Here is a 15,428-nt window from a genome sequence, read left to right on the forward strand (position 1 = left end):
AGAAACTAATGACCAAGAAAACACAGAATGACCAAAATCAAAGTGTAACTTTAAACTAAAAAAGAAACTTAAGCAGAAGCAAAAAGTCCACAAATAAAAGAATGATGAGAGAAACTGATTTGGGACCTTTTCCTCCAAACCAGTAGCACTCCCTGACTGGTTGTAGTGGACCTAAGCACCAGCTCCGAGAACATTCTGAGTGCTACAACAGCAGACCTCTGCAGTTTAGCATTGTTTTTATTCAACAAAACAGCAAAATAAAAATAAAAAACTTCAACAACAATAAAATGTGATCAGAATAAAAGATGCAAACTGCAGAGCTCGAAGGTTGCTCTCTCACGGTTGATATATTTCCCACTGGAACCTAAATCCGGAAATAAATGCTAATACTCTTTGTCTTTTTATATCTCCAGGTGATACAAATAAACAATGCTCTATAAGCTGGAAGAAGGATCAGCTTATTAGCATTATGCTGACAAGCACCATGGTTAAAACGGCATTTTAAGGCTACTGGTACAAATATTATTTGTGGGTCTAAATTGTCTCCAACCAATTTGGCTCTTGGTTGATAGAAAAGTAAGCCAGTTCTTTTAAAGAACTAGTTAAGAATTGGTTTGAGCATCAGGCCCAGTGAAGAACTGGAACCTCTGTGGTCCATCGGAGGCTGAAAGGTCATACAGGCAGAGCTGCAACAGAATATCTTACATCTGGACTGTCTAAACTGGGGGTTGGGGTCTCTTGGGATGCAGACAGCTAAATAAAAAAATTTACCATGAAATAAATTGATCCAACATTTATTTATCTACTACACGATAAAAATAGGAGGAAAAAAATCTCTACCTCTCCCCTATAAAATATGAATTCCAATTTCTTTATGGAACAGTTTTTATGGGGTGGGGATTGGAACAAATAAGCAATTTCCCCTAAATATTTTCTTTAGTTTGGATGATCTGGTAATAATTTCCTTTATGAGTCAGAAAATGCAATCTTAAAGCTATTTTTGAAAATATAAATACATGTTTTAGACATTTACAAGTTAAAGTTGTCACTTTTTTCCTTTTACATCTTTAAAAAAATAAATGCAGTATGTTATTTTATTTATCGTTGATATGAAATAGGAAAATGAGCAAATGCATATAAATGAGCAATGAGCATTTTATGTATGGGTAAAACAAACCCTTCAGTTTTCACTTTGAAATTACAGAGTATTGTAATCTATAAACATGACATCAGAAAATAAATTTTGGAAATTTGCTAGGATTTTTTTTTAAAATTAAATGTTAAACATTCCTTTTACTTAGAAGGAATAACACTATTGGGAAGAGAATGATAATGCATTGAATGATCTATAAGTAATTTGATTAATGAGTAAAAAAACGCATCTATGACTTTACATTAAGAAGGCCTTTCCGTTAATACATTTTCATTTACAAATTGGATATTCCAAAATCAATTAAATTAAATATAAAATACTATTTTGATTATCATTTCAAGTAGGGCTGTTAATGTCATTAATCGATTAATTAGTTGACGATTATTGAAATAATCGTGAATTTTAGTCTTTTAGAAGAAAGTGAAAACGCAGTAAGGAGAATTAATTCTTTCTTTTATTAATAATTAGACAAATTTAGCTTATTTTAAAATTAAAAAGCATTACAATTAATCAATTTAATGAAATAGTTGGGACACATTTACTTATATTAAGAAATCAGCCAGTTCTACATGCTATGACTCAATATAAAAAAACACCATTATTTTTCATTTCTTAAAAAAATCAAACATATCGCTTCCTTTCCACTTTGCAAAGATCCACAAATTATATCAGATTATGGATCAGATTCAATAAATTTCAAGGTTGAACATGAGAAGTTGTCTAAAACTTCAAATAATCAAAAGTCCTGTCCATAAGGATTAACACTTATCACCACATTTGTCAATTCTCCTGGTTGACTTTGCTGAATTTGTCTTCAGAATAAGGACAAAAACAACCTCTTGGCAAACCTTCATCACATTTACATTAACGGTTATTAATGTGCACCGTCTAAATGTGAGATGCCAAGAAATTAATCAATTGCTTTGACTTTTTATTCATTATAAATGCCTTTATTCAGCACAAAAAAGTAAATCTTAGCCTCCCAGTCAGGTTACTGTGTCACTGTTAACAAGGCTAAATGAGCTGAGCGCTCATCAGATCAGAATAAACAGTCAATAAATCCTCAGTAATAAATGGATTTTCCCCTCCAGGAGCTTTAACTTTCAGGCTGGATAAATGGAAGGTTAACACAACCCATGAATACTTAAAAGAAGATGAGCGAAGCCCGGACATTGAGACAGAGAACAGGAGGCGGCTGCAGTGCACATCTGTACAGCTGGAGGGGTTTAGAGAAAAGCTCCTGAAGAGGCTGAGGTGAGACTGACCTCATTTTATGAGTCTCCCCAGTTAAGCAGCATGACCCTTGTGTAAAAAAAAAAAGCTGGAGGAAATTGAATAGTTGACAACAGTAACAGTACAGACGTCATGTTTGCTACAAATAATTCTGGAAATATAATCCAATGCCTTTTAAAGGCATGAAACTGACCAAAATACTAACTCATAACCAGTGTGTATTTACTGAACACGGACATTACACTAAATAAGTTATGATAGAAGTCTTGTCACATTCATCATACTGAACCAATTAACACGTTTTACTAAAGAAACTACGAGTGAATGGTAACTAGAAGTAAATAATTTATTTTTTGTTTGGTGACTGAATTGTAGGAAACTCAAAAATCCAACGTTTCTCCAATCATTGAATAGATGTTAGTTCTGACTGATAGGTAGTGATGTTACGGCCAACATTGAGGATTCAATGCACTGTTTAAACTCAGTGGGGTAGTTATGGTGAAGCAATGGGTGAGAGCTTGCTTAGCGTGAAGTCATTGATGACGTTTGACACCTTTACTGGTTCATTCAGACCAACTCAGCTGACTGCTGCAAAGCAGGGCTTTGGACATTTGACACAACTAGCGCATTTAAGATGGCTCCAAACTCTATCCAAATCTTTACCAACCAGCACCTTATCACAGCAGTCTACTCTGTTCCCTGTGAAAGAGTAATTTTTTCAAACAGGACTAACCCAAAATGTTCACTTTGTTTATGAATTATTTTTTCATAAGAGCTCCTGTCATTACCTGTCCTCTCCAGGAAGCAGCAACCTCAACTGCGCTGCACCCGCCCAGTAAACAGTCTCTCCAATGTGAGATAAAGCGCAATCATTCCTGCTCTAAGTTAAGCTTAAATTGTTCTATTAGCAGCTTATCTACCCAGTGATAGTAGCCATCTTTTAAGGGCCAATGTCTAAGTTGTGATAAAGTGTTTTGTGGCTGTAAAAAGTCTGGGAATTTGTTCAGCCTTCGTAGAGAAAAGTCTGGCCGCCGCAAGGAGTGCCGACATTCCAGCGAAAGGCAACTAACAGATATTATAAAAAATAAAAACTATGTCAGGCCAAAGGCAATATTCTTTCTGATTTATTTGAGACATGTTGAAAGATAACAAAAGACAGCAAGCCAACAAAGCAGGCATAACAAAACAGCTTAGCAAAAGACAACGAATCTGCCCGTTCTGCTGGGTTCCAGTGTCAAAAAGGAAGGGGTAAAAGTAAATATTTATAAAACCCAAAACCCTCACTATTATGGTTAGCAAGATTCCTTTTAATAATTTATCTATGATCCAAAGAAATGCAAAACAATAGATAAACAAAAACAACAATGACTTACTCTGCAAAATAACTAATTGGCCAACCATAAATCTCCATCCATCCATCCATCCATCCATCCATCCATCTTCCTCCACTTATCCGGGGTCGGGTCGCGGGGGCAGCAGCTTAAGAAGGGAGGCCCAGACTTCCCTCTCCCCAGCCACTTCTTCCAGCTCTTCAGGAGGAACCCCAAAGCGTTCCCAGGCCAGCCGAGAAACATAGTCTCTCCAGCGTGTCCTGGGTCTTCCCCAGGGCCTCCCCCCGATGGGACGTGCCCGGAACACCTCACCAGGGAGGCGTCCAGGAGGCATCCTAAACAGATGCCCAAGCCACCTCAACTGGCTCCTCTCAACTACTGTTTATGCTCTAAAAACATTCTAAATGACTTTGTTTCGAGTAAATTATGGACGCTACCCACCCAGGACACTTGGAATACATTGGACGAGCAGTATGGAGGAATATTGACACGTTTTTTGTGGACTTTTATGGACCTTTCTGCCTCGGGCGCCATAGACCTCCATTATTTGAATGTCAGCAGACAGCAAGAAGCCTCCCAGATCTCCAGATGCATTTGAGATATCAAAAAAGTACTCCAGAGTGTTGTTCAGCATGGGGGTGAGTAGAAAATGAAGGCTAATCATGTTTTGGGTGTACTATTCCTTTAATTTAAACTGTTTTATAATTGCAAACTGTTTCAGATCATGTAGACTATTTCACAACCAAACACCAAAGGTTATTATTTTGTAATTTTTAAAAACGTACCCTTGAATACAGTGAGTTTTAATCCAGAATATGTATGAAATGTTGCCATAGTTTTGATTGTACATGTAGTAAATGTAATTTGAAGTTTAACTGACTGTCTGTCACCCTGATAAATTCCATTTTGACTAACTTTATCAAAAAGCATCCATGTTGCTATTATAGTTTTCACATAATGCGATTTCAGTTTTACTCAACTTCAAAGACAGCTTATTTGTATCCAATAATCTTTTGATTTTCATTTTAAAGCTCTGAGATGATGTCATCTAGCAGTTCTGCAGATTGTTCCTTGCACAAAATGTTTGTATTAGCTGAAAACTATATTTGACACCATACAGATGTAATTTATTCTTGACATGTCTGCCACCTAATGTCTGCATTGCTTTTTTTAGCTGTGAATTTTGCCACAGACTTTTAAAGTGAAGACTGAATATATCACAAGAACGATGCTGCTTTATCCTTTTGAGCGTTCAAATGGAGTATTTCAGGGAAGGTACCTGATTTGGAAATGTTAACTGCATTTTATACACCTTTTCTAATCATTTTAAATAAGAAAAAGGATAAGCTAATTTTGAGAAAAAAATAACAGAGCTATGACTATGAAGTTTTTCTGTTTATACATCTTAATTTAGAAATCTGACATCCAAAATCAATTTAGGTTACTTTTTTAAAAATTAAATCCTATTTTGTTTATCATTTTTGATTGACTTAGTTTTGTTAGAAGAAAGGTAAAATGCTGTTTGGAGGATTTATCTTATATAATTATTATAAGTAAAAAGATTTTGCTTTGTTTCTGAAAATGAAAAAGCATTTTAATTAAACCATTTTAATTACAAAATTTAACTCATTGTCTATCTATCACCATAGGAATAAAATTTTGATAACCCCACTTTGAATCCCTTAAATTTGAATTTTAGCATCCGTGTTCCTATTATTTTCCAAATATATAGATGTAACTTTTACTCAAAGTTCAAGACAGGTAACCAAAGAAATGGAGCATATAAGAAAAAAAAATTGCTAAAAAGGGTAAAAATGATAAATAATAATATAATATGGAGGACCAGAACAGTCACTAAAAAACAAATACTGTACAACCATTTCAAATGTAAATTTTTTTATGAAATTATTCATTAGAATTTTAAATTCTGTTTATTAATTCCCAATTAAAAACATTAATTTAAAAATATATTTTCAATTCCTTTTTCTAAAAGCCAGTTATACATCTGATTACATGTCTTTCCACATCAATAATTTAAAAAGGCAGTTATTTTTTTACATTTCTTTTTTTTCATTGCATTTTTGAATCAGTGTTGCCACCTTAGTGCTTTTGTCACTACATTTAGCGACTTTTCAGACCTGTCTAGAGCCTTTCTTTCACAAAAGCGCCTAGCACCAAATCTAGCCTCTTTTTCCTGTGTTAATGGAGACTATGCAACAACAAATAAAGTACCGAACTCTGTCCTCCTGAGTGGGAAGCGAGTCTAAAGTTGCTGCAAATTCCACCCGATATAGCAAAGTGGAATCATGAAAATATTTTTTAACTGACACAGTTGTCTCCCATATAATAAAATAAAATTACTGGCTTTTCACTCAGCCTCATTCTTTCCCTTTCTGTTCCTTCTGTCTTCATGCACAGCTTTCTTCTTCTTAGTTTTTTTTTGCCAGTTGTCCATCCATCCATCCATGTTGCATTTTTGCTACCAGCTGGTATGCAATGTGCTTTAACAAACACCTGAAAACATGAACTAGCAAATTAGGTGATGATGTCATTTAGACATTCTAGAGCCTTTTAGGAGCCAATAGTGACTTTTCTTGCTGAGGAGTTGGCAACTCTGTTTCAAACCCATTTACAGTGCTTCTTCTTCTTTTTTTTTTTTTTTACTTTAACTTCTCCATTTAGCATTTATGTGACCCTTCCGCTTTTAATGGTTTCCATTTTCCATTTAGTGTCCAAGTGTGGCTGTCTAATGAATAAGCGAGCTTCTTACATCTGAGGGGAAACTGTAATTGGTTTTCAGTGCGCTCAGGGACCAGAAGTTTCACGCAAAAGCTACAATGGAGAGGGTAAAGTAGAAAGAAAATGCAATTGCAAAAAGGATTTGAAAATGCATAGTGAAAAAAAATGGAGAGGGAAGAAGGAATTACATATGTAAGTGTTTGATAGGAAAAGGTATTTCTGATTTTTTTTTTTTTATCTCTGTTAAAAACAGAATTTGAAAATATTTTTTTAAGTTATAGTATTTAATTATGGATTGATGAATATAGCACAATTTACAATTCATCTTCAAAGATTTCTCCTAAAATTTGAAATTACAAATCTATGATTTGAATCTTAAATCGGAAGTAGCTGTATTTCTACTGCTTGCCTGTGGCTGGGTCCTCCATACAAAAATGCTGTTTCACAGCAACAGCATGGTATCCTATGCAGCTAATAAAAAACAATTCATGATTGTGTGTACTACACAAAAGGCAGGAAAAAACATTAAAATCAGTTGAACATTGTTTTTTCATATTATAACTGTCGAAATATGAATCAATTAATCTCTTTTTGGCTGATTTTCATGAGAAAAACTCAGTTTTTTATTAATATAAACTCAGTTTCACAGATTTGTCCAGCTTTCCAGCTGCTAAGCTACAATGAAATGAGGAGTACTATATATTATGGTTTATAGACTATAAAACCACCATATAGATGTTTCTCTCACTCGTGACTCTATATTTTCATATTGTTCGATAGAATGTATTAAGTCCTACTGGGCAACATCCAAAAAAAGGATAATTTAGACCATAGCTGCTACTGTTCAAGTTACTTGTTACTTGAACTTATGCAATAACACAATAACAGGACTACTGCATCATTACTTGTGATTGTAAAGAAAAAGACCTACGCAATCAATTTACCTTTGCCCTATAGTCACATAAAGCCATGTCCTCTTCTCAGTCTTCAATATTATCCTCATGTAAAAAAATATGCAAATAAACACTTTTCAGTTTCACTTTTTTTAAGTTAGGTATTTTATTCATCAAATGACAAGCCCATAATTTAATAGAAATTTACGGTGTTTTGTGAGAATTTTGTATGATCGTTGGTGTGCGAATGCGATCCCAGTTTGGATAAACACAGTGTCCTAAACATTTATGAACTGTGTATTACCTTTCACAAGACTCTGAGTTAAAAAAAAAAAAAAAAAACGCAACAGGGTAAATGATAGGTTTTCTAAACAAGAGTAAAAAAAACTTAAGTTAGGCACATATATGCTATATGACACATACAGTGATCTCCAGCCTTGGAACAAAAATGTTAATGTTGAAGCTGAAGAGATTTCTACAGTAGATAAGCTACTGATGAACATGGTGGGTTCACACTTAGGCATGGTCAGTTTAAAACAACCCCAGCCAAGAACAAATTGCACAAAAAGAACAAATCACTATCATAGGAATACAAATATATGGATGATTGGTATGAAACATTCGCAGCAGAGCTCCAAATGAACACATATCTGGTGCAAATCATGTCCAAGTATAGCATGTAACTGTGGATTTACACTGTGAATAGCTCCACTCTGCTGCAGTGCAAAGCTTAGAGGTGCTCCAGCTAGTATACACAGATCACACAATAAAAACAATTAATAAACACAGAATAACACTAACGCAACTCCTATGTCACATAGACTGATGCCTTATGAGTGTAAAATGTTTCTAAAGAGGGTAAAAATTGAGGTATGGTGAGTAAGAATCTACCAAATTCCAGGACAAATTGAGGCATGGTTTACAAAAAACATCTTCAACAGATGTTTTGTTGGCATTAGAATGTCTCCAAAATGAGGACAAGCGCAACAACTCCCTTTACGTACAAACTGATTGTCAATAGAAAAACATCCCAAGGCAGTTACAAGAAACTGTTGGCTGAAAACAAAATGTAACCAAGCTTGGAACAAACTCATTAAGGTGATTAAGAAATATTCCCATGGTGGGTACAAATAGATTCATTGTTGGTAGACAATCATCCTCAAAGCAGGTACTAGTTGATGCATGGCATGTAATTAAGGAAAGTGCTTATGGACACACTGTGTTTATGAAACATCCCTAAAGAGTTAGAAATTCACTTATTGGCAGTACCAAATGTGCTTAAAGAAAGTAAACAATTAAAGCATGGTCTATAAGAAACCTGCAGTGATGATGTCATTAATAGAAGGTAGGAATTGTTTCATGTTTGGTATGAAAACAGCTCCACAGTGTGTCCCACCTGGTACATAGTTGGTAGGAATGATTAGTATATATTGACATACAAATAAGTGCAAATTATCCACAGAGGGAATAGGAATTAATGTGGGGTTAGTACAAGATGTCCACAAAACTTTTATGGTAAAAACATTCCCAAGGTACGTAGGTATGCATGGTGTGAAACATCCCAAACACACATGTGGCCAATACAAAAAGGCAATGCAGAAAACAGAATGTTAAACCTAAAAATCATCAAGCACAAAACAGCCAAAGTATGAAGTGGCACCTGAGAGTAATATGTACCAGTATATCATTTGTAAAAAAAAAAAAAAAATTACATATTTTTTAGCTGTTCTGATTGCAAATTATTCTAAATGTAGCTTTTTCATTAAAACTTTAGTATAAGTAACATTTGAACCTAAACTAATCAGAGAAGCTAGTAAAACGAGACTTGTTTTATTTATTTACATTAAATAACAATTTAAAGAAAGTCAAATGAGAGAAAAAAGTAACAGTAGACCTTTTGAGGCTCTGCGTTTTGAAGAAACGAGATCTGCTCTTACAGGCCTCGCTAAAACACTCAGCAAATTACCTGGAAGCACCATCTGCTGCGTGTATTTGAAGACTGGTTGTGTTCTGGCTCTCAGGAGTTACTGATCCACTGAAAAGTTTGACAGTGCATTGGATTATCTGACTACAGTGGGTTTAGTTTTGTTTATATTTGCCACTGAAACATTTCTAAGAACCAGACGCTATTTATTTTTTGTTACACCTTCATAATGGATATCAGATCAGTTTTGTGCAGCAGGCTCGGTAATTACAGCCTGTGCCAGAAAGTGCAAGTCAGACATAGAACCTTAAAGTGTTTGCGACACCCTTTTCTAATTATATATATATATATATATATATATATATATATATATATATATATATATATATATATATATACATTTAATTTTTTGTACAGATTTAATACAACAATGTATACTGTTACTATTAGAGATAGATGAATCAGATTCAGAAGAACAATTAATATAAATTAAAAAGAAAATGTAAAGAGCATTTTAGGGTGTTAAAAAATACGTTTCTGAACTGGAGCTCTGCACTCACACTAACTGTCTTTGGAGGCACTGTCAGTAATGGAGCATGCACTTAATCCCAGCTCAGACAATATTGTTAACAGCACATTTAACCCAATTCTGTCGAGAAGTTATGAACTTGGTCACATGGCTGTTAAAAATAAAAAAAAGTTGAACAGAATGTCAGTGTAGAGTCTGGCCCCAAAAACCAGCAGGACATTAGAGCGCAGACACTAGAATCTTTATGTCGGATACTAGATTTAAACATAAGGAACTTAAACCTTTAATAAAATCCTAATGGCACACATAAAGCATGCAAGAGCTAAAGCCTGAGGGTTAATGGCCAGCTAAGGTCGGATGTTTGCAACAAGCCCTGCGTTAAAAATGAGGCGACAGATGTGCAGGTCAGTGAGGCCGGTGATTACAGTGAAAATTTAATCAGAGAAAATTCACATGCAATGTGTTACTGGAAACTAAAACACTGTGTTGGGAAATTACAGGGAAATAGGTGGAGGGAAGTGAAGCCTGCTTTTATAAATCATTTGTTATCTGTAATAAAATGCAGCTAATGAAAATAGAGTCAGAGAGTGAAAGGAAAGAAGGGAAAGTAGATGTGCAGATGAATCCACATTACTTGAACCTTTTCCAAATGTTCACACTGCCTAAACAAAACCTCATTCTGTTTTACTTGCATTTTCTTTGATAGACCAGTGGTTTGAATTGGTAAAAATGTGGCAATACAGTAATTATGACGATAGATGAGGTACTTAATATATATGATCGGGGTGAAAGCGGTTTAAAATTCTTAACAGTACTATAATTCTGACCTGTAATCTTATATAGCACTTTTTCAAGTCTGGAGACTTGACCAAAGCGCTTTACACTGCATTCAGTCATTCACCCATTCACACACACACACACTCACGGATGGTAAACTACATTGTAGCCACAGCTGCCCTGGGGATATATATATATATATCTATATCTTTATATATATATCTATATATATATAGATATATATATAGATATATATATATATCTATATATATATATATGTTTGTTTGTCTTTTTTTGTTTTTTAGGATCTATTTTAATCAAAACCAATATATATAATATCAAATATCACAATATGTGACAGAATCAATTTTTTCTTATACCTCTATGCTAGATCAAAATAAAGTGATGTTTAATGACTTGGTTTTCAACCTAACTAAAAAATAAAAAATCAGGAAAGTGTTACAGTGATTTTTATATTGATGTTTTGTATTCTGATACATATTTGCTGTGTGTCATACATGGCTTGTGGCAAACTCTTCAGTAACAGATCTTTCATACTTCTCTGGTTTATGCTCTCCATTCTTTTAAAGAGAGAATCAGTCTGTTCTAGATTGGGCCACTCTTGATCCTGTTTAAAAGATGGGTGAACCGTTGGTCCAAGAAAAGGTTTAAAGCAGAACCTCTCCACCAATATATTCAACCTACCTGGTTTGTTCCTTGCTCCTCATAAACAGCTTTATGACTTAAGTTCTTTTAAAAATAGCCTCCTTCGTTCACTCTATATATGTTTTGACATATCACATAAAATCCTATATGGAGCTAAATTGGGACAATAATGTTCTTTAAAAACATTTTTTTTTATTTTAAAAGAAGGATTTTAAACAGATTTTTTTTTTACACTGAAAAATATAACAACCAAATGTTTAAAACTACTTATCTAGGTTCCTTTTTTGTTTCAGATTTATTCTTTTTTTTATGTCTCAAACTGCTTGTGTCTGTGTGCAGGCGATGGACTTCGATGACCTGGGGTATTAAATGACTGACAGTTTCAACTCCTGATCAAAATAACTCCAGGTGTGGCATTCAGGAACCATGGGAAGTAGAAATCTGTTTAAAACAGTGAATCATGTTATTTTTCAAAACCAATCTTATAAACACAAAATATGGACCATGTTTTAAAGGTATTTCTAGTTTCCATGAACTGTGAATGGAACACTTGGGGTTATTTCTTTCAGGTACCTGTGCTGTCAGTCTGTATTCCATAACATTTAATTTAAATTCCACTCCCTTACTGAAGGGGCACCAGTTTGAAAATTAAAAAAGAGAAAGTAAACTGTGGTTTTAAACATTTCTTCCCAATTTCAAATATTGTTTTCTTTTTTTCCTTCAAAAAATCATTTCCAGTTTAATTTTTTTCAGGTTCCAAATCATTTTTGTTTTGTTTAAAACACACTGTTTTTAATAAACTGCATGCCCCTAATTTAGCCCCATAATTCTACTGAAATACATTAAAACTTGTGGTTGCATAAGACATGTACATGTGAAAATGTTGTGAAGCACTACAAGAGTCAATAAGCAGAAGAAAAAAAGGAAGAATCCATTTAAATCCACAAATAAAAAAAGGAATTATTTATGACAAGAGAAAAGACACCCAGCAGGTTGGCTGTCTGCACCAGCTGAAGAGCGGGCGGAGCTAGCAGCAGGCAGGAGTCAGGTCAGATTACCAAAACAAACAGTGGGGACATCTCAGTTTGGTGACAGGCCAAAGACCCCACTGACAAAATCAACAATTACAAAAGAGGGGAGCTTCCCTTTCAGGTCACAGAGCGATCTGATTAAAAATAATGTCTAATTGCCAGGGTACTGCATGGGTCCAACCCTGAACCTTGGCTCACATTTTTAAACACAGGTCCTCCTTCTCATACACAAGGCGAGGGGACAGCTTAGAGAGGGCTGCAAGGGTAGATGTATCTGAAAGGACATCGTGTGGCTGTTGCAATGGTTTCAATAAATCCTGTCAACACATTTCGAATCATCTTCCTGGAGCCAGCCACAGCAGAGGGATATTTGTTTGAGATTTACTGAAAACTCCCTTCCATCTTAACTGTATTAATTTTTCTGAACCTTGGATAAAATAAGAAGGAGGCTTTGTTAATTACAAGATTATTCCCAGTTTCTTGTTACAGCTCTGAATGCATGCTTCTATCCCTTTACGCCTAATGCAGCAGAATGCCTGCTGCTAGATAACACAGTCTAATCCGAGAGGACAGGCTCTTTAACTAGATCTATGGTTACAAACAGGAGGTTACTGAAGCCCTGCAGCAACAGTTTTAACTTTGACAATGGGCTATTTTAGCCTTTGAGCCCCTAGAGAAGACAACAAGACTATTTCCAGCACCTAATCTGACATGGTTAGACCTTCAGTGACTATCTGCAGCCTATTAGGTCGCTCTTTATCTTATGTCTCGATATGAAAACTTTTGATTTTCAACCTACTGTATTGTGAAAGCCTGAAAAGTTCCAATAGCACCGTTTAGGGGGCATGGAGGTTGTAGTAAAATAGTAGTGTAGATTTTTCTGCAGTAACGTATGATGAGCATTGCTAAGATCTAATAAAAATAGAGGACTTATATGTAAGAAAGACCAAAAGAGAGTTTAAATACTGAGGAGATAATGGAGAACGACATTGAATGGAGGTAAGTTAATCAGGGGATAATATGAAGCTGCTGGGGCAAAATAAAAGCAAGTAAACTAAGGGAGTATAACTAATAAACACACACGGTCGCATTAAGACACAACAAAATAAGGGTTGTCAAAACACAATGAATACTCCAAAAAAATATATGCTTAAAGGTTGTATTCAGATACATTCATAATTCAACATGGTATTGATACTAAAGACACAGGAAGAATAATTCCCTTTAAATATTTTTAAATTGTTATGTTTGGGTTATTTATGAATTTGTTTGTATCCTTATTTAACTGACACCTGTGATTATGCCGAGAAAACCTTCTCTGTGTCTGGATTAAACCTTTAATCATTTGACATTTTTAAGCCCCCAGGTGTTAAAAATGGTATTGAAATTGAATATTTTCTTGAGTGTCGATATCGAGTTAAAATTTCAGTAACCCTTTAATCTTAGATATAAGAGATCCAAACTAAAATGCACATGGATCAAAGCAGTCATCGCGATCAGCTGATGAAGCAGCCAGTTTTTGTTATTTTGTTCCTAGGTCAACATTTTATTCTCCTTGAAGGAAAATGGATTTAACTTCATTTAGATGTTACAATTAAAATAAATATTTAAACATCAGAATTTTGAACATGGCTCTCCAACCAAATATTGCATTACCTGTCAATGCATGACAGCTGTCATGCATTGACAGGTAATCCATGACAACTTTATTTTATTTATGTCACATTCATACTCACCCACCCCAGATAAAACTTTCTGGAAGCGCCCTTGGAAAGTTCTCAAGGCTGTTTGTTTACTGGTGGTTTGCGCATGACGCATTGGACTTAAGAGAAAGCTCCTAATGGGAAAATGGTCCTTGAGGCTGTTTTCCAGGCTCCAGGCTGCAGCAGGCTGCAGGCTGCGCTGAGCTACAGAGGCGTTATTGCACAAGAGAGGAAAGCTGTTCCTGCACCACATCCATGTCATCTGGACGCGTTCTGGTTGAGACACTCAGCTGAGCACCATCTATCCAAGTTTCACACACATGCAAATCAACATGCAGCGCACAGTCTCCACACCGCAGCCCATCGCCTCCAGACCATTCTCCTTTTAGTCTCATCATGTTTTATTGACTAGAAACGCCCCTCAGCGGTGCCTTTACTTACAATCAGCGGGATGGTTCTGTCGTCCCGGTGGATCTCCAGCCGACCGGGGGCCAGCTTCTGTCCGTGGCTCCTGCCGCGAGCCTGAGACGCGGACGACGACGGCGTCGAGGCGGGCTTGTTGTCCTGCCACAGGTAATAAAACGTTCCGAGGATCCAGGCGACGGTCAGAATGGCGATGGCGTTGGCCCGTATCCTGCGCATGGTGAGCCCATAAGGAGGGCGAGCCCGACTGGTTCAGGTCCGTCCGCGGGCAGAAGGTGCAGCCGCCCCCGCCGGTGATGGGTTGAACCTGCCGAGCAGACAGACAGCTCCTGCTTCTACAGCTCCTGTCGGAGAGAAGCCTCCCTCTGCTGGGATTTACGCACCGACTGAGCGCACGGTCCTAGCGCCGAGGATTATAAGCAACACCAAACACTGCCGCTCATACTTCACTTACATTCTCCAGGGAAGAACAGGCAAGATTTCCAGCCAACAATTGACATATAACAAGGAAAAGAGAGGGACAAACTGCTTTTTGTTCTTAAAAAAAAAAAAATCTGAATATCGTCTCTCCTTTGTTATTACGGTAATACATTGTTACAATGAAAATCACATCTTCCCCTTTAAAAAGAAAGAAGACACTCCTGATGCATCATGCACATAAAACATTCACAGGTAACACTTTACCTGTATGCATAGCGCTCTTAATTTTATGAGAATAAACCAACCCTGTATATTGAGATTCACCAGACACTGATTACATCTCCTGAGACCCAAACAAATGATGTTGCTTAATTAAAAAGTGAAGCACAAAAATGTTTTTTAATCTGCTGAGATAACACTTCACATCCTGAGCACACAAACACTGCAGAATATGGTCGCCTCAAACAATTGGACAATGATTTAATACATAAAGGATTGTAGTTTCCATTAGATCTATGTTCTGCTTTTCAGCAGCTAAGAGCTAAGGTAAGGATGTTTTAGTAATTTCAATTTTATTTTCTGAGGAAAATAAATGTTTCTTCATGG

General features: G+C 35.8%; 1 protein-coding gene across 1 annotated transcript in view; it reads right to left on the bottom strand.

Annotated features, from left to right (window-relative positions):
- Positions 1-14,798, bottom strand: part of galnt16 (UDP-N-acetyl-alpha-D-galactosamine:polypeptide N-acetylgalactosaminyltransferase 16) — a 57,971-nt gene extending 43,173 nt beyond the window's left edge. The window contains exon 1 of the mRNA XM_038302733.1: positions 14,421-14,798. Within this exon, the coding sequence (XP_038158661.1) occupies positions 14,421-14,621 (201 nt within the window). The 5' untranslated portion in view covers positions 14,622-14,798. The remainder of the gene's footprint in view (positions 1-14,420) is intronic.
- Positions 14,799-15,428: the final 630 nt, after the last annotated feature.

This window comes from Cyprinodon tularosa, unplaced genomic scaffold (genome assembly GCF_016077235.1).
Source record: "Cyprinodon tularosa strain WSP-4 unplaced genomic scaffold, ASM1607723v1 ctg499, whole genome shotgun sequence".
Lineage (NCBI taxonomy): Eukaryota > Metazoa > Chordata > Actinopteri > Cyprinodontiformes > Cyprinodontidae > Cyprinodon > Cyprinodon tularosa.